Below are 27,060 nucleotides of genomic sequence, written 5' to 3'. Positions count from 1 at the left end.
AAAAAAAGAAAAGAATACCAGTGTTGGCAAGGATGAGGAACAATTAGAACTCTCGTACACTTGCTAGTGGGAATGCAAAATGGTACAGCCACTATGGAAAGGTTTGGCAGTTTCTTATAATAAACCATACACTTACCAATTGACCTAGCAATCCCACTTCTAGGTATTTATCCAAGTGAAATGAAAACCTGTGTTCACACAAAAAACCTATATGCAAATATTTATAACAACTTTATTTGTAATCACCCAAAATGGGAAATACCCAAATGTACCCCAACTGGGGAATTTATAAACTAAATGTAGTATATATACAATAGAATATACTCAACAGCAAAAAGGTATGAACTATTGATTCATACAATAATACAAATGAATTTCAAATGCTTTATGTTAAGTGAAAGAAGCCAGATACAAAAGGACATCTAATGAATAATCCCATTTATATGACATTCTAGAAAAGACAAAACTGTAAGGACAGAAAATAAATCAGTAGGTGCCTGGGCTTAAGACTTGGGAGAGGCTTTTTGTTTGTTTGGCAAGGGATGGAACTATCCTGGATGTTCACTGTGGTCATGGTAGGTATATGACTATGCGTTTGTTAAAATTCATAAGACTTTTTAACAAAAAGAATGAATGTTATGGTATATAAACTTAAACATATATATATATATAAATACATCCATATATACCTACTTTAAAAATGATATAAAATGTTTTACCCTAATTTTTCACTTCAAACTTTAAATTATTTTATAGATAACACAGTAGAGCATCCAAAGAGCATACAAGCAAGGAAAGAGTTAATGATTAATGGTTTGAATTTTATTCAGAGGGAACTTTCATCACAGTCTTTAGGAGGCACATATTTTTTTCAATGATTAATCTAGCAGAAGAAAATGGAAATAATTATAATGTCCACCAATAGGGAACTGGTTAAATAAATTACATCATTTCCAACAAAATACATAGATCGCCTTAAAAATGAGGGATGTCTATATTTGCTGATTTGGAAACTATAAATTTATTGAATGCTTAGTAAAACTTTTAGTCCTCTTTGGCAACTTTTTTTATGAAAAAATAAAGGGCAGGCTGAGAGTAGTGGCTCACTCATGTGATCTCAGTGCTTTGTGGGGCTGGGGCAGAAGGATTTCTTGAGATGAGGAGTTTGAGGCCAACCTGTGTAACATAGCAAGACCTCGTCTCTAAAAACATTAAAAAAATTAGCCAGACAGGGTGGTACATGCCTGTAGTCCTAGCTACTCAGGAGGCTGAGGCAGGAGAATCACTTGATCCCAGGAGTTGGAGGGTGCAGTGAACTGTGGTTGGGCCACTGCACTCCAGCATGGATGATAAAGCAAGACCCTGTCTCTAAAAATTTTGTTTTAATTTTAAAAATTAATTTTAAAAAGGGAGAAAGTAAAGGGCATATAGGATAGTGCTATGAAGAGTATTTGCAATGGAGGTTATATTGGGCTAGGGCAGGTGAAGCATTTCTGGGGAGCTGGCAGAGTTCTCCTTTATAACCTAGGTGGTGGTTATAAAAGTAATCACCTTATTGTAATGTTAATCTTTATAGTTGTTTCATGTGGTTTTCTCTATCTGTGATATATTTTATCACAGAAAGCTTTAAATAGAGAAAAATTTCAAAATATATTTAATTAAGTAAAATGAACATCTGTGAACCTACCGCCTACCCTAAGAGCTGGCACATTACTAATGATGTATATCTACTACCTGCACTAGAGGTAATTGCCATCCTGAATACTGGGCCAATCTCTTCTTTTTTTTTTTTTTTTTTTTTGAGACAGAGTCTTGCCCTGTCACCCAGGCTGGAATACAGTGACGTGATCTGAGCTCACCAGAACCTCCAACTCGCTGGTTCAAGCGATTCTCCTGCCTCAGCCTCCCTAGTAGCTGGCATTATAGGCATGCGGCACCATGCCCAGCTAATTTTTGTATTTTTAGTAGAGACGGGGTTTGACCATGTTAGCCAGGATGGTCTCCATCTCCTGACCTCATGATCTACCTGCCTTATCCTCCCAAAGTGCTGGGATTATAAGGCGTGAACCACCGCACCCAGCTTCTTTTTTTTTTAATAGAGACGGATTTCTCCATGTTGGTCAGGCTGGTCTTGAACTCCTGACCTCAGGTGATCTGCCCACCTCAGCCTCCCAAAGTGCTGGGATTACAGGCATGAGCCACTGTGCCCAGCCCAGCTTCTTCTTTACTTTTTAAGCTTTATCTTCTCTATATAAGGTATGCTTAAGCAATATATTTATTTATGAAAAGGACATTGTGCTATATGTTATCTTCTGGGCTTTTTATTTTTTTTTTTTACTCAACCTTATGCTCTAAGAGTCACACGTTTTTGTAATTAATTTATTCACATGCTATATATTATATATATAATATATATTCTGCAAATATACCACGATTTCTCTATCTATTCTCCAGTTGAAGTTCTTCTAGATCTATTCCTGGAGTCAAATTCTCCAGGGCATTTGGATTAGATTTATTTATTTGTAATGACTGAGAATACCACCAAAAGTGTTTTTGTTTTTGTTTTTGTTTTTTTTAAGTAGCTGGGATTGCAGGTATCCATCACCATGCCCAGCTAATTTTATTTATTTATTTTTTTATTTTTTATTTTTAGTAGAAAGGAGTTTCACTATGTTGGCCAAGCTGGTGTTGAACTCCTGACCAGGTGATCCACCCGCCTCAGCCTCCCAAAGTGCTAGGATTATAGGCGTAAGCCACTGGGCCTACCCAAGTGTTATTTTTAAAATTAAAAATAGAAAAGAAATGTGCACAGACAGGGTACTAAGCATCATATCGATTCAATTCATATATCTTCTTTTCCTTTCAATGAAGCATACAGGTCTGGGGCTATACAAGGAGCAAGGAAGAAAATGTGGTCTTCTGTCTGGCTGGCCACCCTGATAGCTGTGGCTCCCTCTCAGGCACTGGGTGTTGTAGTCTGATTACTCTCATATTTTTATATGAGAGATTTCTTATATTTTTAAAATTATATTTTATTATACAAATAATACCTAATACATGCTTCTTGTAAAAAACAAACAAACAAACAAAAACTTGAATACCCAAAATGGATAAGACTATTCCTTTTACCGCCATCCTAAAACTCTTCCCCTCCCCAGAAGTAAACATTATTTCTCAGATCCTTTAGTTTTTTTGTTATTTCCTTTTTCAGATACCCTCCTCTGAAATCAAAACTCTTTAATTAAAAAGACATGAAATGACAAGAATTTTTAAAAATCCCATGAGGAGAGGGCATTCTAATTTAGGTAGGTATTTAATACTTGTTTGAACTTACGTTATCCGCATAGTAGAAAGCAGAGAATTCCAAATTTGTGAAGAAAGTGAGAAAGTGCTACAATTTTACTTTCCTTTCAGTTAATTCAGCAACATAATTACACATATTGTTTTCATTCTGTGAATGTCCAGAATAAACATTCACTACATGTCCATATTCAGACTTCAGTGCAAAAACCCATTCCAAAGTTGGAAAATTTATGAGTTGTCTGCCATTTTTGATTACCATCATCATGGTAGCACAGCAAAGTAACTCTATTGAAATCTTGCCCGTGTCACCTAATAACTATGTAATCTTGGGGAAATTAAATAGCTTTTCTGAGTTCCAGTTCCCTCACCTGCAAAATGATCATTGTGAAGATTAAATGAACTATACCATATGTAAATTGCCTAGCACAGTATCTAGCATTTAATGAATCCTTAATAAATGTAAATACTCTTCCTTTTGCCCCATTAGTATACCTAACTGGGAGCTAGTGCCTATCTTCATTGCCTTGTGCTGATTATCTTAGAAGATCCTTCCTCTGTAGAAAGAGTCAATGAGGGATAAAAAATGCTGCCCCTTGTTATCCTAGCTCACTCCTTTCCTAAGAGAAAAGGCAAAAAACAAAGACAGAAAACCAGGATCTCAGTGTTTTTAAGCTGCAAACCCACAGAGGTTACACATTTCCCAAGGTTTCTCCAGAAACTCCCAGTCCTGCCACAGGATGGGGAACAGCAGTGTCTTTTGGCCCTTAGTTCCCTTATCACTGTGGAAACTTGAAGCTGTTTGGTAGCATGGAAGTGTTTGCCTCTTTTGCTTGCTCTAAAATTCCAACCAGGCAGGGTTCCTTGCAAAGAAAACATGAAATGTTCCTTTAGCTGGCCCTGCAGGCAGAAGCAGAGTAGGAGTAAGCAAAATATCTCAGGGTCTTCCTTTGAGGAGGGCCCCAAGTCCATGTCTCTAGTGCCAGACCAGGCTGGGCAGCTCAAGGGAGTGACAGGAGTGTGACTGGATACAGAGTGATCTGGAACCAGCCAGCAGGGAGGAGAAAGCTTTTCAAAAGATTATCAAGTGCCAAGGGAGCCATTATTTCTCAATCATGAGCAGAAAGATGATTTCTCATGGGGCTGGGACTACTATCTTGAAGACTTGATCCTCTGTCCCCACTTCTGTCTTACTCTCTTACCTCCTGGTGTTCATCCAAAATAGTATACTCATGGTCCTGACTGCACCCTTAAATGGTCTGAACTACCTTCCCCAGGAGAACAACCAACTGTGAAATTGCTTTTCTTCCTGCTCACCCTCATCCTCTAATAGAAGTCCTTTCTCCAAGTCCAAAGGGATAGCCTTAAGGTTCATTGTTCATTTGGGTTGTAGGAAGACTCAGTAAACCACATTAAGGTATGAATGACCAACAGCTGCTACTGTTGCTTTTCGAAAGAAAAACTCACAGAAACATCTAATAATATGCAGAGTGTCTTCCAGACATTCTCTTTAGAGTAACGATGTCCACCTCTCCCTGCCAGAAAGGAAGGTGACAGCTGCTTAGCATCTCACATTTAAGGGAACTCAACCCCTGTCCTCTTGTATCAGTTTAGATTTACATGGTCTGAGTGATATTGTCTTCTTGTCATTACCCTCACTGGATAGTGGGGATAGATGGAGCAATATTCTCAGTTCCCATTTCTGTCAGATAGGGACATGGGTATCTACAAGCCACCTTGGGCACTCTTCTTTTTGTGGTGCTTGGAATAGCCCAGAAATCATACTTCTTCTCAGAGAAAGCCCTCAGCCTGAGGACCACATTCTCATTTTTGGCTTTGGCTAGGGGCCACCACTTGCTCTTCTTTCTCAAGCCTCTCCCTTTGTTCTTTCTTACCTGCTGTCTGTTGAAGCTGCAATTCCAGGCTCAACATGAGCAGGAGGAAGATCATGTTCTGTACTTGATCTGAAATAGACAATGGAAAGTCTCAGGGTCTTATGAAACTTTGCTAGGTCTTTGGTGCTTTGTTCACTTTTGAAACAGGGAAATAAAAATTGTTTGGGGAAGGTGATAGACCTTGGTAGAGTGGAGCTGGGAAGAGAACTTATAGGTTGATTTCCTGGAGAAGAAGAGATATAAATTAAGAGTAAGCAAGACACTCTTTATAAATCCAAATGAGAAGTTCTTCTTCCTTTTCTAATGACCTTTTCTGAATATGAACCAGTCCTTGTGAGCCACACATATTGGCAGTTATCTGCATGTCTCATGAAGCTTTCCATAGCTTTTTTCAATAGCTGGCCCTTGAACTCCAACTTTGTTTGTCAAGTGAATAATGGACACCATCTTCTTTACCTGGACTGGAAGTCTGAGAGTCTAACACTTGAAAATAGGGCTTCGTAGAACAGAGCTACATTCTCAATAAATACTTGATAGTTGACTGAGTGGACAAAGTAGTTGGGTGCTTTTGAGTGCTGCCATTGAGTTTTCCTATCACTTCAACCACCCCACTAAGAGGTTTAGACAGGGAGAGTAGGGAACTGGCTCTGATGAGGGTGGGGCTGGTAATGCCCTACCTTGGTCCTGCTCCATCTCCCGTGCTTTCTCTTTTGCTCTGAAGCTTGCTTTATCCATGGACTTCTTATGGTTGAGGAAAGGGACAGAGCACACATCTAATTTGATAATGGTTTGAAACCAAGGAGGCTTTCCAACTTTTATCAGCCATAGAATCCTTTCTTCAAGGGAAATCTGTTGGAGCCATACATCTAAATGAGGTAACAGCAGAGCTGCTCTCAGTGTGATGAAAAGCAGTGGAGGGTTTGGATCAGGAGAATGACAGAACCTCATTCACATCATTAAGGACAACTTAGCTTTGGTGTAGGCAATAGACTATTGCTGGGAGGAAGAGGTTGCTGGCAAGATTACAAGCAGTGAGATCAGTTAGGAATGTCTTTGCAGAAATGCTGATAGGTCAGAGTAATGGGGCTAGTGGAGGTGAAAAGTGGTCTGTTGGAGATCTTATATATTTTTTCTTTGTTTTAAAATTTTATTTTAAAAATTTCAACAGCTTTATTAAAGTATCATTGATATGCAAAAGAGGGTTATATATGTATATGTGTGTATATAGATTTAAAACACAGACTTTTTTTTTAAGTGCATGACTTAATGGTTTTTGTATATTCACAGAGTTGTGCAACAAACACCGTTATCCAATTTTGCAATATTTTCATTACCCTGAAAAGGAACCCCTGACCTGATAGCAGAAACTTGCTATCCCCCCTTCCCTTTCCCTATGGCCCTTGGCAACCACTAATCTAGTTTCTGTCTCTGTCAATTACTTATTCTGGATATTTCATGCAAGCAAAATCATACAATATGTGGACTTTTGTGGCTGGCTTTTTTCACTGAGCATAATGTTTTCAAGGTTCATCCGTTTTGTTGCACATATCAGGACTGCATTCCTTTTGTGACTAATATTTCATTGTATGATATACCATATTTTGCTTACTCATTCATCAGTTGATGGTCATTTGGATTGTTTCTGTTTGTTGGCTATTATGAATAATGTTGCTGTGAAAACTTATATATAAGTCTTTGTCTATGTATACTTTCAATTATCTTGGGTACATATGTAGGAGTAGAATTGCTGAATTAAGTAGTAACTCTATATTAACTTTTTGAGGAATTGTCAAACTATTTGTAAAATATATGATTTGGAAATATTTTCTCCCATTCTACACACTGTCTTTTCAGTTTCTTGATAGAGTCCTGTGAAGCATAAATGTTTTAATTTCAATTTTGTTTAATTTTGAAACACAAAAGATCCAATTTATCTATATTTTCTTTCATTGTTTGTGCTTTAGGTGATATATCTAAGAAACCATTGCCTAGGTTTCTAGGCACAAAGATTTACATTTGTATTTTCTGCTAAGATAAATATAAATGGAGCAATTGTACAGGAACAACTGGATATCCACATGTAAAAGAACAAATTTGGAGCCTTACCTCATACCATATACAAAAATTAAACAAAATGGATAAAAAACCTAAATATGAGAACTTTAGTTCCAAATTTATTCTATTGATTGTGGACATTCAGTTGTGCCTGTACAATTTGTTGATGAAATTATTCTTTCCCTATTGAATTGTCTTGGCACCCTTGCAAAACATCAATTGATCATATATGTAAGGACTTATTTCTCAATTCTATTTTATTGAACTCAACATCTGTCCAATGTCAGTACCACCCAGTGTTGATTACTGTAGCTTTGTAGTAAGTTTTGAAATTGGAAAGTGTTAGTCCTCCAACTTAGTTAGTCTTTTTCAAGATTTTTTTTAGGGGGTATTCTTGCTTCCCTACATTTCCAAATTAAATTTAGGGCCAACTTTCTCATTTCTGCAGACAAAGGAAGCTGGAATTTTGGCAGGGATTGCATTGAATCCATAGATCCATTTGGGCAATACAGCCAGCCGAATAATATTTAGTCTTCCAATTCATGAATACGGCATGTCTTTCCTTTATTTAGATCTTCTATAGTTTGAAAAAAGACCTGAAGGAAACTGCTGACAGGCTGCATATATAGTTTGAAAAAAATAGAGAAATCTAGGAAAATTCCCAAGTTTCGGGCTTGAATCACTAGGGCAATGGAGAAGCCTGACGGAGAAGCAGATTAGAGAAGGGGAAAAAGTTGTGTTTGGTGTAGGTTTGGTTTAAAATGCCTATTAGACATCCAAGTGGAGGTGTTTCTTAGGCAGTTGGGGTAGAGAGGTAAATTTAGGAGTCATCAATGCAGAAGTGTTAAAGTCATGGATATCTGTATGATATCACCTACAGAGAGATAGGAAAGAGAGTGCCTGAGGACTGAGATGCGGAGTATTCCAACATTTATAAAACTTCGTGAAGAGAGGTCACCAGTAGAGAAGATTGAGAGGAAAGGTACAAAGGCAAATGGCAGTATGTATTATCTATACATTTTATTTTCTGTATTCTGATGCTTTGACATTCAGGGCCTTGCTGACCATGAAGGGACTGCACCTCCTAGGGTTAGCCAATTCTAACCTCTAAAAGAGAGTAACCACTAGGCCATGGGCACACCTTTTAAATGCAAAGCAGCCCATTCCAGAGCCCATACCCACAACTGCCTCATTTACTGGGGCTTTCACATTCCCGACACTAACCACCTGCCCTAATCACCCCAGGGCTAGGTACCAGAAGACTAGTGACAGCCCCTGTGCCCCAGAGCCTGCTGAAATTATTCATATTAACTAATTCTAAATCTACTCTCCCTGCCTCACCCATTTCTTCCTGTTGAAAACACAGTAAAGATCTTGCCCACCCCCCACCCACCTCCTGGCTGACCCTCGTGCTTCCCCATGTGGCCCTTTGTGGCATAGTGTGCTCTCTTCTCTTAGGATCTGTGAGTATAATATACTTTCTTTTCAATTACAGTAATTTCCTGATATGTTGGCCTCACCATACCTAAATAATAATAAAACCTGTATTTTAAAACACAGTGCTACAAAGGTGTGATCATAGAGCCAAATGCTCTTGAGAGTTGCCTTTAGCAGTATTGAGGTCATGGATGATCCTGACAAGCACAGTATCAGTGAGTTTTGTACAGATGAAATCTTGAATGGGTTCAAGAGAGAATGGGTAAAGATGTAGTGACAAATATAGGCAACTCTCTCAAGAAGAGTGCTATAAAAAGGAGAAGAGAAATGAGTCAGTAGGTAGAGAGAAATGTGAGGTCCTCAGTGAACTGTATTCTTGTTTTTATTTTAGAAAGGGGGATCTTACAGCAGGTAACAACTGGGAACAGAATTATGTGCTTTCTACTGGAAAATGCTCATGGCATACCTTAGCTTGATCTGAAGATACCCTTCCTTATTAAAATGCAAATATATCCAGAAATGGTATCACCTTAAGCTGCACCAACAGGCCTGGCACTTGTCAGCATTCTTATTTTTAGAACATGAAAGGACGGCATGTAACATAGATGTAGCAACAGAAAAGACTCCTGGATCACCCGCCACTGGCTTTAACTTCCCCTTCTTCCTTCCCTTCCAAGGGGACTTTCCTGGCACACTGTCTTCTTGAACAAACTGGGGAACAGACACTGTTATAAAGAACATTAGAGTCATCTTGAGTGCTTTCTTTTCTCACTCTACGTCTGATTCATTAACAAACTCTATTGGCCCTTCTTCAAATATATCCAGAATCTGACCATTTCTTACCACCTCCACTGCTTCCATATCAGTTAGAGTCATTGTCATCTCTCATGGTGATTTCTGCAGTAGTCTGACACCTGCACTCTGTGATTCCAATTTTGCCTTCCTGCAGTTGATTCTGCAGCCGGGGTGGTTTTAAAAAATATAAGTCAAACCACATCTGCTTAAAACCTTCTGATGGCTCAACATTCCACTCAGTGTAAAATCCAGTTTTTCCAGCAGCCAAGACAAGAGGGGCCTCTGTCTTGGACCTCATGCTTTAGAGGATCCCACTGTGGCCATGCTTCTCACTGAGGGTAAGGTGTTTGCAGGGCTGAGAGGTGTTATCTGGAGCCCTTGACCTACCAACCTACCAACCACCATCCATTGCAATCTGTCCTTGGGACACTGGAATTCCCAGCCTGAATGGGAATTCCCTAAGCCTGCTTCCAGGCCTGTGTGGCTTCTTTCACAGATGCAACCCCTAAGGGAGGACCTTGCTGCGGGTGTGCATGTCCGTCTACCAGGACATTTTCATTGTTCTTTCTGCTGAGACTGTCTTATATAAAATTGTAAGAGCACTCCAACCCTGCCCCAGCATTCCCAACAATCCTTAGTTATCTTTTCACCCAGAAAGCAGTCATTACCATCTAACATACCATATAGGTCTCTCTCTGTTGTCCAGGGTTGAGTCAGTGGCACAATCGTAGGTCACAGAGATGGCCACAGCTGCCTATCTAGAGCAGCTGCAGTGGGGGAGGTGTGGTCAGGACTGCACGCTGTGCAGAGCCAGCGGGGCCAAGAACACGTGGGAGCCCCGCCCCCTACTGAGTTGGCGGGGTGGGAGCCCCATGCTCCCAGGCACAGCCGCAGCTGCCCAGCTGTGGCTCGGGAACCAGGCATCTCTGCACTCTCAGGGGCCCAGGAAGTCCCCTGCTCCCACAAACTTGAAAGTGCCTCCTCCCCCTCCCTGGCCTCTTCCTGCTCCTGGCACCTGCTCCTGAGTGGAGCAGAGTTGTGGCCAACTCTAGGTGCTACCATAACCTGGCCAGGCATGTGCATACTCAGGATGGTGCTGATACACCAGCCCCTGCTGCCTCTGCTGACAAGCACAGGAGGGAGGCTGAGCAGGGGCTGAGGGTGGCTCAAGGCAGGCCTGCAGGCACCTCCCGGCACAAACAGCCTGGGCGTCAGGGACAGCATGTTGATAGCAAGAGGCAGACGGGTTCCTTGGCAGGAAGGTGTTAGGTCCCCAGTGAAACCCCACCTTCAAGTCAGGGATGTCCCAAAGCCTGGGGACCAGGTTGCCAATCATCGGTGGAGTCCACAGCTTGGAGCGAGAACTTACAATGCATTTTTTGGCCCTTCCATGGCTGCCCATGGACTAATCAGCACACATTTTCTCCCTTCTGAGCCTGTAAAAACCCTGGACTCAGCCATAATTGAACCGACATTGGGACTACCAGCTGCAGGGAGGAGCTGCCTCGACTCTCTGGGATGACCTGCCTGTGGTAAGGAACTATCCACTGCAGGTCTCCTCTCTGCTGAGAGCTGAACACTCATTGGGACCACCTGCCTGTGGAAAGGTGCTACCCACTTTGGGTCTCCTGAAAGCTGTTCTGTCACTCAGTGAAGCTCCTCTTGGCCTTGCTCACCCTCCAGTTGTCTGCACACCTTATTTTTTCTGCATGTGGGACAAGAGCTCAGGACCTGGCGAATGGTGGACTGAAAGAGCTATAACACAAACACTTCTTTAGCTGAATGAGCATTGTGCTGACTTTTCTCCAGGAGACAAAATGAACACATTCAAACACCATGCCACCTCTTTAGTCTCCACTTTTAAAATTCACTTGTGTTTTGTAAATAAATTTCTTGATGTCTATTCCTATGTGGCTGTCCATTTTCATCTTAATTGTATTGGGAAGAGTTAGAAACTGGAAATCAACAAGTTCTCTAATATCTGGGTCTCTTGACCAAACCACAGGTAATGAACAGAAATGCTTGTGGGAACTTGGACAAGGTATGTGAAAAATACTTTGCAGGTGGTAAACATTCTTCACATTCATTGTCACTATCACTTATAAGGGTGGTAATCTTTTGTCTAAAAATCCCATGAATTCCTATATGACGACTTCTCTCACTAACTTCACTAAGATCTCACCTGGTAAAAGTCTACCCATTTTTTAAGACTCACTCAGGGCCGCCTCCTTTATAAATCCTCCCCTGAGCTTCCCAAGCGAATGTCTGCGTAACTGTTGTGCCTTTCAGGATATTTCTTGTCTGCCTTGTATTTATCAGTTTATACTCAATTTTAGATCTTTTTTTGTCTTTCTTTTTTTCTTTAGAGACTGGGTTTCACTCATTGCTCAACTTGTAGTGTAGTGACTATTCACAGGTATGATCATAGAGCACTGCAGCCTCAAATTCCTGGCCTCAAGCAAACTCTGGCTTCAGGTGATCCTCCTGCCTCAGCCTCCCAAGTAGCTGGGACTATAGGTGCATGCTACATTGCCCAGCTTATGCTGCTTATTTCTACATAAGAAGTACTAATATCAATGTACTCAACTACAGTAGGAAGTTGTATCTTTCCAGAGAAATCAAGGAAACATCCGTAACTTCTGAGGATAAGTTTGTAAACACAAAATGTGGAAATTTTTTTCAAGCAAAATGTGCAAGAGGATCAAAAATGATGGTGGGTTCTAGCAGTTTCACTTCTTGGTTGCTATAGGCCTAGTTTCTTGCCATTTCTACTGTCTGTGGACTTCTATTTCCAAATTGATAGATGAAATTAGAATAATTGTGGTGCTGAAAGTTTAATTATCTCTTTTGTTTATTCAAAACATTTACTTGGTATTTGCCAAGCTCTAGTATACAAAGGTGAATAAGACACAGCCAGTGCTTTTATGGAATTCTCTGGTCTGTACAATAAGTGAGGCATAGACATTCTATGGAAATATCTCAAGAACCCTAGCAATTCATTCCTTTGTGTAATAATAACCAGCCTAAAGCTTCGAGTTTGTAAAATACTTCATTCTTTGTTGAATATTGCCAGTTTAATCTCTTTTGCTTCTTCCTTCTCCCCGTGTCTAGCAGAGCCCTGGTTATCCATGAAGACATAGATAGATACACACCCAATTGATCTGAAATACCTGAGCTAACCACTATTTTAAAGCCAAGCATCTAAGACAGTAATTGTAATTAGCAATGTCTGAAAATAATCTGAATTTTAATGCCTTTGAGTAAGTTATGCCCCAGGTCCTACCATTCTCCATTGTATTAGACCTAGCTGGATTCACTTATTTTTGTTGCCTGCCAAACCCAGTAGACATTTGAGTTTTGGGAGGGATATTAGAGCCACTGCTGTGTTTTCATAGGTGTGTGAGTAATTATTTGATCTCTAAACCGTCTGTGGCATAGATAGACTACCAGTAGCCTTAAGATGCTATTCTATTCAATTTAATGGAGCACTTAAATGAGTTCCCACCTTTTGTAAGCCTTTTTATTGGAAAGTTGTGATAAGTCATAGAAGAATTCACCATTGGAGAATTCACCGAGGGTTTCCTCTAAGAAAGGGCCCTTACCCTTAAAGACATCGTACCATAATTGGAAGGTTAAAACTCTCACACATGAAAAATGGTAAAACTGATGTAAAACAAGTGATAAAATTGCAAAAACCCTAGAAGTTGACTGGAGGAAGGGAGACTTCGCAGAGGGGTGGGATTTGAACTAGGCCTTAGAAGCACGGGTAGGATTTGAGGTTGAAGCTATTCTAAAGGGCACTGCATAGATGACTCAGAAGCAGTCTAGAGGTGCAAATGCACAGGTATGTTGAGGGGACAATGAACAGGGTAATTTGGCTTGACACTTAGGTTGAGAATGTCAAGGGCTTAATGCCAGACAGAGCTGCCAATGGGGAGATAGTGGCAGTCACTCAAAAACTGAGTGACAATACCAAAGGAGTATCTGAAAAAGATTAAATCTATTTTTTTCAGTATAGAGTTGTGGAATTGGCAGAGAGTCACTCAATTAGGGGGTCATTGTATTCATCTAGATGTTTGGTAACAAGGCCCTAACTTCAGGTCAGAAAAGGGAAACAAGAGGAAGAAGAGACATATTATAAAACAATTGACAAAACAATTGACTACTGATCAGTCATGCACGAGAGACAAAGAGAAAAGCAACAAGATTGACTGTGGTTTTAAAGCCAGATCATCAAGACAGTATTGAAGCCATGGGGGCATAAGGGGTGGCAGGGAGAAATAGAAGATCGGGAGCTGCCTGTAGAGGGAAGACAGTGAGCTTGGTTTTAGTCTGGGAAAGGCATAAGCATTCCAAAATATTATAGGTTCAGAGTTTGGGACAAAATTTAGGGCTAAAGATAAGGAAGTTATTTCTAATACGGAAATGTTAGTTGATATTGAGGAATGAATGAACCATCTGATGGGAAAATATAAAAAGAAAGATTATAAAGAAAAGATCTGAACTCAGGAATGCCCAACATTTGGAGAGCAGGAGCAGAGGACCAGTGAAGGCAGAGATAAGGTTGTCCAAAGAGTATCAGAATCTACCCCATAGTAGTACTTATGAGGCAATGGAGAAAAATCCCTCAAAGCAGGGGCAGTTCGCCATAGGGAACCATGAAGACTAAGGACTGGAAGTCAGCCCACAGGTGTGTTAGACACAGCTGGAAGGCATCAGAGGTGACTGGGGCTAGATAACTTTCAGATGCTTTTGTCTATCCTGGAATTCTATGAGTTGACTTGAAGGTTAGCGAGCTCACCTACAGTGGAGCAGGGTGTGGCATGAGGAGGTGATACTGTAGTTGCCTTTTGACAGAGTAACCCAAGTATGCAACAATTAGACATATGACACATTTGGAGATTAACACGTGGAATTAAAATGACATACAACAATTTACTGGTTGCTGTCCAATGCATTGTAAAGCAAACTCTGAAGCATGAAGCATAATACTGTCTCTATCATCTCCTTTTTCAATTCAACCTCCAACTGTCCCCTGTCCATTACCCAAACATCCCATTTCTGGTGATTCTCCTGACATTTCATCAAATAAATCCATTCAACAATTCGGCAAGCACCCAGTAACACCTGCGTGTATTGCCAGGCACTGCACTAGGACCTTGGGACTCAGAGAACCTTAAAGATGTGCTTCTTGTCTATGAGGAGCTCCACTTCAATGAAAAAGGAGAAATCTGGACAAAAGAGATCCTGAAGTAGCAGACAACGAAGACTGCTGATGGGAGAGCTCAAGTGATGAAGGCAAACAGATCAGGTTCCAGTGGCAAGAGCAGCAGGAGCAGGATTGTTCATCTACTCACAGAATCTTAGGCTTGGAAAGGAGCTTGGAGGACATCCAGGCCAACTCCGTATTTGACTCTGATACAACTGTCTCGTTAATGCTTACACTGAATATTTTTACTCTGCATTTTGTCAATTTAGTTCTCTCATTCCCTGCCCCCCAGAGCCATAGTATTTCAGGGTTAAAAGTCCTGATTAGTCAGTAAGCTCACTCAAGCTTCTCCATCTCCATCCCCTCCACATGAACTCATTGCCATTGCTGTTCTGCTCAGAGCACCCAGGCTGTGAGCAATCATAACAATTGTTGCAGTTCTCTTTAATTTGTTTACCTTTTCTCTGATCATTTTATATGGAAAAATAAGCCTTTCCATAATCCCCAAATCATGCTTTTGTTCAATAATGATTACCTCTATTAGCTATTAAGATAATAGTTTTGAGGTTTTTGTTTTTGTTTTTTTTTTTCTGACAGCTGACTTTTAGGCATAGCTTGTAAACAAAGGCCAGCCTGGAGTGATCACTGCCTGCTAAATAGATAATCACAAACAGATGTCGGTCATAGGAAAACAGATTTTTAAATTCTTAACCATTAAGCTTCCCAAAACTCAAAGCTGAAAGACAATCTTAAGAATAGTTAAATTTTGGCCAGGCCTGGTGGCTTCACGCCTGTAATCTCAGCACCTTGAGAAGCCAGGTAAGGAGTTCAAGACAAACCTGACCAACACGGTAAAACTCCATCTCTACTAAAAATATAAAAAATTAGCCGAGCATGGTGTCATGTCCCTGTAATTCCAGCTACTTAGGAGGCTGAGGCAGGAGAATTGCTTGAACCTGGGAGGCGGAGGTTGCAGTGAGCCGAGATCGTACCACTGCATTCCAGTCTGAGCAACAGAGTGAGATTCTGTCTCAAAAAAAAAAAAGAATAAATTTTTTTACAGTGCACATCTTTGATGCAGAAAATATCTTACTTTATAAAACTGTACAAGAACGATATGCATAGCGACAAGTGAGTGAAATCTGGGGGCATCTTGTTTGTGTCCCTTAGCACAATTTCTGAGGCAGAATGTCTCCTGCCTCAAATGGTGTGAAGAGAAGGTAGGCCACCCTTCCCCCACCTTGGCAGCCTCATCATGGTCCATAACACAAACACTATGAGAATGTCTCAACCCACTCAATACTTACGTAAGGACTTGTCACAGCTCCGCAGGTAAAGATGCAAAAGAAAACAACAAAAAACAGTTGCTGTTCGCGTCAGATTTCCTTATAGTAGCCACCAAAATGCACAGCCAAAAGGAAAAACAAAACCATCAGCATGCAGTAGCTCCAACCCAGGATTTTTTTTTTTTAGCCTGGACATATGAGGATGGGTAACAAAAAATTCATCAGGATTGGTGTTAAGACCTATTTACCAACAGAAAAAGTGTTGTTCATTTAGCTCAAGGTTTGCTGTAACATGGGGGTAAGTCAAACCAGAACTGGTTCTGAGGAACTGACGAAAGTCTGTCTTGTTAGGGAAGTTTTGGTTTTGCTTTCAGCAGTTTGTCTGTGAACGGGATTGCATTCCTGATTTGGCTCTCGGCTTAGCTGTGGTTGGTGTTTAGGAATGCTACTGACTTCTGCATGTTCATGTTGTTTCCTGAAACTTTGCTGAAGTTTATCAGCTTAAGGAGCTCTTTGGGCTGAGACTATGGAATTTTCTAGATATAAAATCATGTCATCTGCAAACAGGGGTAGTTTGACTTCCTCTCTTCCTATTGGATGCCTTTTCTTTCCTTTCTTTCTTTCTTTCTTTCTTTCTTTCTTTCCTTCTTTCTTTCTTTCTTTCTTTCTTTTTCTTTCTTTCTCTTTCTCTCTCTCTTTCTTTCTTTTCTTTCTTTCTTTCTTTCTTCTTTCTTTTGCCTGATCGCTCTGGCCAGGACTTTCAATACTATGTTGAATAGGAGTGGTAAGAGAAGGCAGCCTTGTCTTGTGTTTTCCAAGGGGCATGCTTCCAGCTTTTGCCCATTCAGTGTGATGTTGGCTGTAAGTTCATCATAGATGGCTCTTATTATTTCGATTTATGTTCCTTCAATACCCAGTTTGTTGAGAGTTTTTTTTTTTTTTAACACCCCTTGAGAGTTTTTCACACCCTTTCATTCCCTCTCTTTCCCCTACTCTTAAATGTGTTCCAGCTTCCCCGGTGTCCCTGAAACACATTTAGGAATGGGGAAAGGAACAGAACTAAGAATACCAGCATGTCTTAGCACTGTGCCAGGAAATTTACTAGCTTCCTGGGGCTTCTGTAACACATGACCTCAAGCCCTTGGCATTCCTTGACTTATAGTTGCATTGCTTCAATCTCTGCCTCCATCTTCAAATGGCATCCCTTGCTGTGTGTATCTATATTCCTCTCCTCTTACAAGGATACCAGCCGTTGGATTAGTGCCTACCCTAATGTAGTATGACCTCATTTAGACTACTTCTGCGTACACCCTATTTCCAAATAAGTTCACAATTCTACAGGTCCTTGGTAAACATGAATTTGGGGGAAACATTATTCAACCAGTCTCACTTCATTTCACAGTGCCGCATTTCATTCTCAGTGCAATGTGTGGTTTAGAGTTAGACCCATTATACACATGAGAAAACAGGTTCAAGATCAAGCAATGTTTCCTTAGTTTCATGGCTGAATTTGAACTAATACCTCAGTGGCCCCACTATACCATGAGGCTTGTGATTGGAGAGATTAAAACCACATGGCAAGAAAAGGCCAACTTGAATATAGACCTGGATGATCAATCCTTGTCCTGCTACCTCCTTCCCTTTTTCTTGTGCTTATAGGGGTAGGATCAGCAGAGATGGGCATCTGAACACCAGACAGAGGATGTTTTCTTAGTTGCATTTTTCTAATGCATCTTGTCCTCTCTGGTTGCCTGTCCTCTAAGGCTTCCCTGCCTCCTTGTTTTTCTTCTGTAAAAGCAAGGCTCTTCTTTTCTCCTCCTTGTCCTGCATCTCTTTTCACTCCGTCCGTTGAACAAGAAGTACTTCAAGAAGTACTGCGAAGCTGTGTAGTACCTACAAATGGGAGAGGCTGCCTAGACTGCAAGAGTTGGGGCTGTGTCTATGGGAGCCGTCCTTCCTCTGGGGACCTACTTCTACACCCATGGCTCTAGGCTTGTGGTTTCCATAGGAGTTGCCATTCTCTTACCTGACCCTCTGTTTCTGGCTGCAGTGACTGGCTGAGGAATGGACATATGTCCCCTGTGTGGCTTTGAGTTTTAGTATCTATGGAAAGCACACCTAACCCTCCCAGAGTTCCTGTCCCTTTTTAGGAGTGAGGTGCACTCACCACAATTCCCTTTCCTCTGTCTTAGGTAGCCTTTCTCCAGCTTGGCCTGCCTCTCCTCTTCACACTTTCCTTTGGGCAGTTCAGCGCTGTTTCTCCACAGTTCAGGGCATCCTGAAGCAAAGGAAGGTCCAGGTGTTTTCACAGCAGGGCCAAATAAAACTCAAGCTAGTATCTCAGCACATTAGCCTGCCTCATAAATCTGTATATCTAAAGAAAATAATGGGGCGGGGTACATACCAAGGTTTTAATCAAGGCATTTCTTGGTGGAGGACTTGCAGGTAACTTTTTTAGTTTTTTTGTTAAACTTTTAGTTTAGATTTTCAAGTTTGTTGCATAAACTCTTGTCATGAAGTTTTGTCATACAGATTATTTTGTCACCTAGATGCTAAGCCTAGCACCCAGTAATTTTTTTTCTCATCTCCCTCCTCCCTGGGGCCGCCACCCTCAGGTAGGCTCCAGTGTCCGTTGTTCCCCTCTTCGTGTCCATGTGTTCTTATCATTTAGTTCCCACTTATATGTGAGAACGTGGTATTTGGTTTTCTGTCCCTGCGTTAAGTTGCTGAGGATAATGGCTTCCAGCTCCATCCACGTTCCTGCAAAAGACATGCTCTTTTTTATGGCTGTATTCCATGTTTTATATGTACCACATTTTCTTTATCCAATCTGTTACTGACAGGCATTTAAGTTGATTCTATGTCTTTGCTATTGTGAATAGTGCTGTGATTAACGTGTGTGCATATGTCTTTGTGACAGAATGATTTACATTCCTTTGGGTATATACGCAGTAATGGGATTGCTGGATTGAATGGTAGTTCTGTTTTTAGCTCTTTGAAGAATTGCCATGCTGCTTTCCACAATTTTTACAATTGAAATAATTTACTCTCCACCAGTAGTGTATAAGCATTCCCTTTTCTCCACAACCTTGTCAGCATCCGTTACTTATTAACTTTTTAATAATAGCCATTCTGACTGGTGTGAGATGATATCTCATTGTGATTTTGATTTGCATTTCTTTAACGTTCAGTAATATTGAGCTGTTTTGTATGCTTGTTGGGCACATATATGTCGTCTTTTGAAAAATGCCTGTTCATGTCATTTGACTTTTTAATTGTGTTGTTTGGTTTTTTTTAAGTTTAAGTCCCTTATAGATACTAGATATTAGACTTTTGTCAGAGGCATATTTTGCAAAAATTTTCTCCCATTCTGTAGGTTGTGTGTTTACTCTGTTGATAGTTTCTATTGCTTCATAGAAGCTCTTTAGTTTAACTGGATCCCATTTGTCAATGTTTGATTTTGTTGCAATTGCTTTTGGTGTCTTTGTCATGAAATCTTCACTCACTTCACCTAGGCAATGGTATTGCCTAGGTTGTCTCCAGGGTTTTTTATAGTTTTAGGTTTTACATTTAAGTTGTTAATCCATCTTGAGTTGATTTTTGTATCTGGGGTAAGGAAGGAGTCTAGTTTCCGTCTTCTGTATATGGTTAGCCAGTTATCCCACCACCATTTATTGAATCGGAAGTCCTTTCTCCATTGCTTGTTTTTGTCAACTTTGTCAAAGATCAGATAGTTGTAGGTGTGCAGCTTTTCTGGGTTCTCAATTCTGTTCCATTGGTCTATGCGTCTGTTTTTGTACTAGTACCGTGGTGTTTTGGCTACTGTTCCCCTGTAGTATAGTTTGAAGTCTGGTAGCATGATACTTCTGGCTTTGTTCTTTGTGCTTTGATCGCTTTGGCTGTTTGGGCTTTTTGTTGTTTCCATATCAATTTTAAAATAGCTTTTTCTAGTTCAGTGAAGAATGTCACTGGTAGTTTGGTAGAAATAGCATTGAATCTATAAATTGCTTTGGGCAGTATGGCCATTTTAATGATACTGATTCTTCCTGTCCGTGAGTATGGAATGTTTTCTCATTTGTTTGTGTCATGTCTGATTTCTTTGAGCGGTATTTTGTAATTCTCATTGTAGAGCTCTTTCACCTCCCTATTTAGCTGTATTCCTAGGTATTTTGTTCTTTTTGTGATAGTTGTAAATGGAATTGTGCTCCTGGTTTGGCTCTTGGCTTGGCTGTTGGTGTATAGGAATGCTAGTGATTTTTTTTACATTCATTTTGTATCCTAAAACTTTGCTGAGGTTGTTTATCAGCTTAAGGAGCTTTGGGGCTGAGACTAGGGGGTTTTCTAGGTATAGAATCATGTCATCTGCAAACAGGGATACTTTGACTTCCCCTCTTCCTATTTGAATGCCTTTTCTTCCTTTCTCTTGTCTGATTGCTCTGGTCAGAACTTACAATACTATGTTGAATAGGAGTGATGAGAGAGGGCATCTTTGTCTTGTGCAGGTTTTCAAGGGGAAAGCTTCCAGTTTTTGCTCATTCAATATGATGTTGACTGTGGGTTTGTCATAGATGGCTCTTATTTTGAGGTATGTTCCTTCAATACTTAGTTTGTTAAGCATTTTTAACATAAAGAAATGTTGAATTTTATAAAAAGCCTTTCTGCATCTATTGAGATAATCATGTGGTTTTTGTCTTTAGTCCTGTTTATGTAATTAATCACATTTATTGATTTGAGCATGTTGAACCAACCTTGCATCCTGGGGATAAAGCCTACTTGATCATGGTGGATTAGCGTTTTGATGTGCTGCTGGATTCAGTATTTTGTTGAGGATTCTTGCATCAATGTTTTTCAAGGACATTGGCCTGAAGGTTCCTTTTTTTGTTGTGTCTCTTCGAGTTTTTGGTATCAGGATTATGCTGGCCTCATAGAATGAGCTGGGGAGGGGCCCCTTCTCCTCAATTGTTTTGGAATAGTTTCCGTAGGAATAATACTAGGTCTTCTTTGAATATCTGGAAGAATTTGACTGCAAATCCATCAGGTCCTGGGCTGCTTATTATTATTATTTTTGAGTGGTGGGGGTTGGTAGGCTATTTATTACTGATTCAACTATGTAGCTTGTTATTGGTCTGTGCAGGGATTCAATTTCTTCCTGGTTTATTCTTGGGAGGGTGAATGTGTCCAGACATTTATAAATTTCTTCTAGATTTTCTAGTTTGTGTTCATAGAGGTGTTCATAATAGTCTCTGATGGTTATTTGTATTTCTGTGGGGCCAGTGGTAATATTCATTTTGTTGATTCTGATTGTGTTTATTTGGATCTTCTCTCTTTTCTTCTTTATTAATCTAGCTAGCAGTCTATCTTTTTTTTTTTTTTTTTTCCAGAAAACCAGCTCCTGGATTCATTGATCTTTTGAATGGTTTTTCATGTCTCCTTCTCCTGCAGTTCAGCTCTGATTTTGGCTATTTCTCATCTTCTGGTAGCTTTGGGGTTGGTTTGCTCTTGTTTATCTAGTTCTTTTAGTTGTGATGTTAGGTTGCTAATTTGAGACCTTTCTAACTTTTTGATGTGGGAACCTCGTGCTGTAAATTTCCCTTGTAACACTGCTCTAGCTGTGTCCTGGAGATTCTGGTATGTTGTGTCTTTGTTCTCATTACTTTAAAAAAACTTACTGATTTCTGCCTTAATTTCATTGTTTACCCGAATGTCATTCAGGAGCAGATTGTTTAATTTCCACATAACTGTATTGTTTTGAGCAATGTTTTTAGTCTTGATTTCTATTTTTATTGCACTGTGGTTTGACAGAGTGATTGGTATGATTTTAGTCTTTTGCATTTGCTGAGGATTGTTTTATGTCTGATTGTGGTTGATTTGGGAGTATGTGCCATGTGGCAATGAGAAGAATGTATGTTCTTTTGTTTTTGGTTGGAGAGTTCTATAGATGTCTATCAGGTCCATTTGGTCCAGTGTTGAGTTCAGGTTCTGAGTATCTTTGTTAATTTTCTGACTTGATGATCTGTCTAATATTGTCAGTGGGGTTTTGAAGTCTCCTCCTATTGTTGTGTGAAAGTCTGAGTCTCTTTAAAGGTCTCTAAGAACTTTTTTTATGAATCTGATTGCTTGTGTATTGGGTGCAGATATATTTAGGATAGTTACATCTTCTTGTCCAACTCTTTACCATTATGTAATGCCTGTCTTGGTCTTTTTTGATCTTTTTTGGTTTAAAGTCTATGTTGTCTGAAATTAGGATTGAAACCCTGTTTTCTATTTTCTTGATAGATTTTTTTTCTATCCCTTTATTTTGAGCCTATGTGTGTCACTGTAGGTGATATGAGTCCGTTGAAGACAGCATGCCATTGGGTCTTGCTTCTTTATCCAGCTTACCACTCTGTGCCTTTTAATTGGGAGCATTGTTTGTATGGTTTCTTTATACTGTCACTGGTCTATGCACTTAACTGCATTTTTGTAGAGGCTGATGACTGTCTTTCCTTATTATATTTAGTGCTTCTTTTAGGAGCGCTTGTGTGAGCAGGCCTGGTGGTAATGTATTCCCTCAGCATTTGCTTGTCTGTAAAGGATCTTTTTTCTTCTTCACTTATGAAGCTTAGTTTGACTGGATATGAAATTCTTTGTTAGAATTTATTTTCTTTAATAATATGGAATATAGGCCTCTAATCTCTTCTGGCTCATAGGGTTTCACTGAGAGGTCTGCTGTTAGTCTGATGGGCTTCCCTTTGCAGATGACCTATTCTTTCTCTCTAGCTGCTTTTAACATTTTTTTCTTTCATTTCCACCTTGGAGAATCTGATGATTATGTGTCTTGGGGACAATCTTGTACAGTATCTTATGGGCATTCTCTGCATTTCCTGAATTTGAATGTTGGCCTCTCTAGCTAGGTTGGGAAGTTCTCATGAATGATATGCTGAAATATGTTTTCCAGGTTGCTCCCATTCTCCCCATCTTTTGCAGGAACACCAATACATTATAGATTTAATTTGTTTATATAATATCATATTTCTTAGAGGTTTTGTTTGTTCCTTTTTATTCTTTTTTCTCTATTCTTATCTGACTGTCTTATTTCAGAAAGCCAGTCTTCAAGTTCTGAGATTCTTTCCTCAGCTTGTTCTATTCTGCTGTTAATATTTGCAATTGCATTATGAAATTCTTTTAGTATATTTTTCAGCTCTATCAATTCAGTTACATTCTTTTCTATACTGACTATTTTGTCTGTCAGCTCCTATGTTGTTTTATTGTAATTCTTAGCTTCCTTAGATTAGGTTTCAGTGTTCCTGAATCATGACGATCTTTGTTCTTATCCACATTCTGAATTCTATTTCTGTCATTTCAGCTATCTCATCTTCCCTTATTGGGGAACTGGTGTGATCGTTTGGAGGAAAGAAGACCATCTGGCTTTTAGTTGCCAGAGTTCTTGTCCTGGTTTTTTCTCATCTTTGTTGGATGATGTTCCTTCAATCTTTGATGTTCCTGTTTTTGGTATTTTCCCCCTCCCCCATTTTTGTCATATTTGATGACCTTGAGGTTTTTATTGTGGTATAAGATGGGTTCAGTAGACTGGCTTCATTTCTGGAAGATTTTAGGGGGCTAAAGCTCAGCTCGGGACTCCTGGCTGCATGCTCTAACTCTGGGGGACTGGTATCAGGCCCTGGCCTTGTTCTCTGGCTCCTTGAGGTTGGGAACCTGTTGTGTTGGAGGGGCCTGAGGTGCTCCTGGACTGCTAATCACAAGACTCTGAGGCATGGTGCCAGCTAAGTGCTTTGTAGGGCTGTGGAAGCATGATCCATCCTCACTTGCATGTGCCAGTCACAGTGGCAGCAGCAGTGCAGTGGGGTGCACACTTGTTGGCTGCCGCAGGATGCTAGTGAGTTCCGGGGTGCCAGCCTTTGTGCAGATGTTCATAGCAGCAGCAGTGGTAGCATGGCTCAGGCAGGTTGGAGGACCCTCACCAGCAACTGTGCACACATTTGCACCAGTGTTTGTGTTAGCATGGGAACAGAATGCTGGTAGATGCAAGGCTATGTGTGCCCTCTGTGCACATTCTCATGGGTGGCAGTGGTTGCACAGGGCAGAGGTCGGTCAGCTGTTTTTTTATGTCATAGGGAGTGTTGGCACAGGGGCAAGGGGCTGATTGGGGTGGGGTGGTGGCTCCATGCCCAACCACACTCTGATGACAATGTCATTGCCATCACAGTGGGCAGTGCTGCAGGGGAAAGAGGGATAGGGTGCACTCACATCAGCAGCAGTGGCATGGCAGGGCACACACTCACATATATGCTGGTGGGGAAGGGAAGGTGAGGTCTGCCTGTGCACACAGGCACTGACAAAGTGATGTGAGGCGTGACTGTGGGCAAGTGTGTGGACGCAAAGCAGTATGGGGGAGGCTGCAGTTAGGGGATGGGCTGGGTGGGCTGGTGTATGTCCATGAGAGCCACTCTGCTGCAGCACTCTGCCAGTCTGGCGTGGTCTGCCAACGCAGGAGCTATGATGTGGGCCCCCAGAAGGTACACTGTGTCTGCACTGCAAGCAGGCATGGCCAGGCTGGGGCCCTGGGAGAGGCCAGCAGACCAAAAGGTGCCGAAGTCAGACCAGCCCCATTTCATGGGCAACACTGCCCTGCAGAATTTAGAACTGACAGTTCCCCTGGTACTAAGGTCTCCTATGGGAGCAAGTTGAGCCTAGGGAGATGGGCATCCTAGCTGTGCTCCACCACAAACACTCTTGCACCAAACCCACTGGGCTGCACATCAGCTGGACCTCTACCCCTACCACTTCTGTAAGCAGCTCTCCCTGTCAACTCAAGTGTCCATAGTGGTTGAGGGCTCTCCTCCTGTCATGATTCCAGAGGCCCATGGCAAGAGCGTGTTACTCCTTGCCTGTTCAACTTACCCCTTCTTCAGGAGTTGTTGGGGGCCAGGAACAAGTCCCAGTGTGTGGTAGTCCCGTGCAGGATTCCCAGCTTCCGCCTGCTTCAGCTCACCCTCTGTATCTTCCCTCTGTCCACTCTTGATGCTTTCCCTCTGAAGATCTGGTAGTATCTCCGTGACAGATGTTTCTTCTGGCTGCATCTAGTTAGCTATCTTGCCTCCTTCCCCTGCAGGTAATTTTAAAGTTTCTTTCTTTGGCTTACTTTTATTTTTAAATAGTCTGCCATGAGCACAAATTATATTTGTAAAGACAGAAATAAATTTTTTAAAAGCAATAATGTATAGATTACTGAAAAATAAGAAGAAAACATTTAAGGAAATTAACAAAGGGCTGTATGTGTTTCTAATTTATTTATTTACATTTGTTTATTTATTTATTTGAGACAGGGTCTGACTGTGTCACTCAGGCTAGAGTGCAGTGGCATAATCAGGACTCACTGCAGCTTTAACCTGCCAGGCTCAAGCGATCCAACCATCTCAGCTTCTCAAGTAGATGGAACCACAGGCATGTGCCACCACACCTGGCTAATTTTTGTTTTGTTTTGTTTTGTTTTGTTTTTGCAGAGATAGCATTTTGCCATATTGCCCAGGCTGGTCTCTGTTAGGTTTTGGAGGGAAGGTAAGAGTTAAAGAAACACACACATGTAAGTGGGTGGCTCAACAGCAAATGCAGGCTTTTTGTCTAGCATAAAACCTATAGAAGTGGGGGACCAGCTGGGGCAATTTATAGGTATGGGTGGGAGGGGTCTGGGCAGTATGGCTTGCTGCCCAGCAGGATATTGATAAGATGTTCCCATCATGAGGTGGTTCTGGTCCCTGTTCAGTCGGGATGTCATTGTAGCATTCCTTGGACCTTTGCCCAGCAAGATATAACAGGGATGCTTCTTTAGTTGGGCTTTGACAGCCTCATGGTCAGGTGGTTAGGCAGGATGTTTCTCATGGCCTAAAAATGCATAGAATGTTTCACTTTGACCAAGGGAGCTTACAAAATAGCAGAGAGCTTGCAAAATGGTACAGTTTGGACTAACATTCTTTCCTTGGGGCACATGTGTATATCTCCAAGAAGAACGCTGTTTTTATGTTAATGGATCCAGTATTGTTTGCAACACAGGCCGCAGTCTCTGTAACAGAACTGCAGAAATCCAAGTCATTCACTCTTGGTGGCAGGGGTCATCTCCTAAAGTGGATACCTTGGGTAATGCCTTTCTTAGGGCCTCTAATTTTTCTCCCTCATAATCCTAACAATTGGCCCATGTGAACTCACCTTCATATCCCACTTTATCTCCCAAAGGCCAAACTCCCTTGTCCAGGCAGCCACATAGAAACACATTGATATCATTCTTCTCCTCCACCATGCTGGTATCAACACCTACAGGAGAACAACTCTAAAGTCGGACACCCAGTGCTTCAAAGCCCAAATCCTGATACAGTGCCCCTATTTATCAGGAAGCAGCCAGATAATTAACAATGCCCCTCTTCCTTTTTATAATAAACTAGAAGGCAAGAATATTAGTCCAAACTGCACCATTTTGTAAGCTCCCTGCTATTTTGCAGAACTTGGTCAAAGTGAAAGATTTCATGAGGGTTTGGGCCTTGAGAAACATCCTGCCTAACTACCTGACCACAAGGCAGATAAAAGCCCAACTAAGGAAGCATCCCTATCACATCTTTCTGGGCAAAGGTCCAAGAAACACCACGATGACATCTCGCCTGAACAAGGACCAGAACTACCTTTTCATGGGAATATCTTATCAATTTCCTGCTGGACAGCAAGTCATACTGCCCAGACCCCTCCCGCCCATACCTATAAATTGCCCAAGCCTGTAAGCAGTGGCAGGCACTGGCATTAGACTGGTCCCCAACTTCTGTAGGTTTTATGCTGGACATAAAGCTTGCATTTGTTGTTAAACTTCCCTCTTACGTGTGTGTGTCTTTTTTTAAGCCTCACCTTGCACTCAAAACCTAACAGTCTCAAACTCCTGAGCAAGTGATTCACCCACCTTAGCTTCCCAAATTGTTGGGATTATGGGTGTGAGCCACCATGCCAAGCCAGCAATTTATTTAATTTAGCTTTGTTCTCTTTTTAATAGAAGATTCCTGAGAGGCATAACTAAATTTTGTGTGTGTGTGTGTGTTTGTGTGTG

General features: G+C 41.0%; 1 protein-coding gene and 1 long non-coding RNA gene across 4 annotated transcripts in view; one reads left to right on the top strand and one right to left on the bottom strand.

Annotated features, from left to right (window-relative positions):
- The window catches only part of PDCD1LG2 (programmed cell death 1 ligand 2), a 59,925-nt gene extending 43,560 nt beyond the window's left edge, over window positions 1-16,365 (bottom strand). For both annotated transcript variants that reach the window (XM_017506859.2, XM_017506858.2), the window contains exons 1-2: window positions 15,999-16,365; window positions 5,196-5,264 (exon numbers count right to left, since the gene is read on the bottom strand). In XM_017506859.2, coding sequence (XP_017362348.1) covers window positions 5,196-5,250 — 55 coding nt within the window. In that variant the 5' untranslated portion in view covers window positions 5,251-5,264; window positions 15,999-16,365. The remainder of the gene's footprint in view (window positions 1-5,195; window positions 5,265-15,998) is intronic.
- LOC119468000 overlaps window positions 1-27,060 on the top strand; it is a 67,395-nt gene that overhangs the window by 2,287 nt on the left and 38,048 nt on the right. The gene's annotated exons all lie outside the window — the stretch shown is intronic.

Source organism: Cebus imitator, unplaced genomic scaffold, assembly GCF_001604975.1.
Source record: "Cebus imitator isolate Cc_AM_T3 unplaced genomic scaffold, Cebus_imitator-1.0 Scaffold364, whole genome shotgun sequence".
In the NCBI taxonomy this organism is placed as follows: Eukaryota; Metazoa; Chordata; class Mammalia; order Primates; family Cebidae; genus Cebus; species Cebus imitator.
This window is presented reverse-complemented; position numbering and strand designations above follow the sequence as displayed.